The 2,425-nt window shown below is 36.4% G+C and overlaps 1 protein-coding gene across 1 annotated transcript in view; it reads right to left on the bottom strand.

Annotated features, from left to right (window-relative positions):
* LOC107717388 (proton-coupled amino acid transporter 1-like) overlaps positions 1–2,425 on the bottom strand; it is a 15,456-nt gene that overhangs the window by 8,095 nt on the left and 4,936 nt on the right. The window contains exons 6-8 of the mRNA XM_016524119.1: positions 1,921–2,010; positions 1,001–1,085; positions 307–525 (exon numbers count right to left, since the gene is read on the bottom strand). Coding sequence (XP_016379605.1) covers positions 307–525; positions 1,001–1,085; positions 1,921–2,010 — 394 coding nt within the window. The remainder of the gene's footprint in view (positions 1–306; positions 526–1,000; positions 1,086–1,920; positions 2,011–2,425) is intronic.

Below are 2,425 nucleotides of genomic sequence, written 5' to 3'. Positions count from 1 at the left end.
CCCTCACCACAGTGCAACAGTGAAAAGGGACCCCTCTCAAACAGTGTCGCGTTCCGAACGTTGTTTAAGCGACATACACCGGTATTGCGGTATTTAAAAAATTCATATCATAACAAAAATAAACACCGGTATTCGGTATGAACCGGTATACCGCCCAGCACTAGGCTACAGTATCATACAGTATCAACACACTAATCACTATAAAGAATGATACAATATATGAAACGTAACTTGTAAGAAATTCAGGCTATACACTGAAACACTTTCACCATATTAAGTGTGTGTTGTGTGTTTAATGTGTCTTACCGTCAGACAGTAGTAGTAAATGAGGACCAGGCTGATACACATGGAAATGTTTGCTACAAACGACAGAGGAGCCAAGTACTTGAGGTTGCGGATAAACACCAACACGATGATAAAGGGCAGGAAGAAGAGCATGTAGAGGCGAGAGTCGTAGCTGGGGACAATCACTGTGGTTTCGTTGTTGTGACAGTTCACGGTCGTCACGTTTGCAGTCTCAACCACCTACAATATGCAAGCAAATGGAAAGATTCTTTGATGACAGTAACAATGCTCCTTTAACAACCTGACAGAGAATTTTACATTTATAAGTTCAAATTATAGAAAGGAAGTACATCTTTTTGTTGGGGGAAGCAAACTTGGGAGGTTATTTAATCAAGAGAACTGAAGCGCAATGCTGCCCTCTTGTGGTGAGTAAAGAAATTTGCTCACAGTATTTCTGTTGCATTTACAAAAGCTTTTATCTAAAAGGAACATATATTGTTTTTAAAGTTCACTGTGAATTAAATCTAGCAAATAGTAGCATGTTCTACCAGTTGGCCTACACGAACACTACTGTTTTCTCTGGATTCTTATTTTTTTATATGAAAATAAAGGACATTATGCTTTGTGTGATTCTGAAGAGTATTATTTGAATGTGAGAAAAACCTTTACTGAAATCTGAAAAATGTCTCTTCTTCTGTATTTAAAGCTCTCTTACCTGTTTGACATTGTCGCTGAGGAACACAAAGTAAACGCAGCAGAAGCCCAGCTGGGTTATGTTGAGGAACATATTCACCACACGTCTGAAAGCCAAAAAACAAACACAAATCAACGTTCAGGTACAGGTCAAACTACTATTTTTGTAATTTCACAATAATCTAAATGTCACAAATCCAGCCATTTAGACATCAATGTTTTGCATAAATGCTGTTCTTTTGTACTTTCTATTCATCAAATAACAGTTTCAACAAAAATTGATAATATTGATAATAATTAGAAGTGTTTCTTGAGCAGTAAATATGCATATTAGAATGATTTCTGGAGGATCATGTGACACTGAAGACTGATAATTCAGCTTTGTCATTACAAAAATAAATTACATTGACATTTTTTTTAAATTGCAATAATATTTCACAATACTCTAATTTTTATTGTATTTTTGATGAAATAAATGCAGCTTTGGTGAGCATAAGAGACTTAATTCAAAAACAAGAAAAAAAAATCTTACTGCCCCCAAAACTTTTGATTGTTAGAGTACATCTACTAGACAAGAATCACCTAGAAAGCACTGTGCTATAATCATGGCGTATAAACATCTGACAAACATCTTAAAAAGAGCAGTTTCATGTAATATATAATATTATCTAATGAGCTTTTAACATCTGACAAGGAACATTTCATATCACAGATGAGCAAATGCTCTTATAATAACATCTTCAGATTAACAGATGTATGTGTGCTATCATGTGCAACATGTGAAACAGTGACGCTGCACAGAGATCAGGTGCTGAGAGAGTCATGTGACAAAGGGTTAAAGAATGTGGTGAGAACAGCACAAGGAGAAAGTCAACTTTAACATACTGCTGAATTTAAAAACTGCCCTGTAAGCAGTGAAACACAGACGTTCAGTTACTGTACCTTCCCCACAAAGAGTGTCTGCTCAGCCACGACACATTCTCCATGCCATACTCCACTGCATCTCCGTAGGAAAGAAAGGGCTTGCCCATCCTTAATACAGACAACATTTCATTTTGTCTGTATTCAAGAAATGTGTGCGATTTAACAGCCAACTGCATGACAGACACGCAAGTATTTTCCCTACTTATTACTTCCTACTAAAAATGGTCCTGAAAAAACACATAAATGTAATTATAAGACCATTGGGTGGATGGATAGATGGATAGATAGATAGAACATATCTCACTATATCTATAAATGGAAATGACAAAAGAAAACTACACTCAAACCTACAAAGCAGATGTCAGGTATCAATACACTTGTCAAGAACATGAGGGGCAGTATTTCTAAAAATAATGTTTATTCTTACTTTGCACTTAGATGATGTGCACATTTCACAAGGAGGTTCATGCAATGCACAGCCACGATTCCCAAAGCCAGAAGACTTAAAGGCCCCACCTGCAGA

Source organism: Sinocyclocheilus rhinocerous, unplaced genomic scaffold (assembly GCF_001515625.1).
Source record: "Sinocyclocheilus rhinocerous isolate Xijiao unplaced genomic scaffold, SAMN03320098_v1.1 scaffold1054, whole genome shotgun sequence".
NCBI lineage: Eukaryota > Metazoa > Chordata > Actinopteri > Cypriniformes > Cyprinidae > Sinocyclocheilus > Sinocyclocheilus rhinocerous.
The sequence above is the reverse complement of the archived record's forward strand: the minus strand, read 5'-3'. Positions and strand labels throughout refer to the sequence as shown.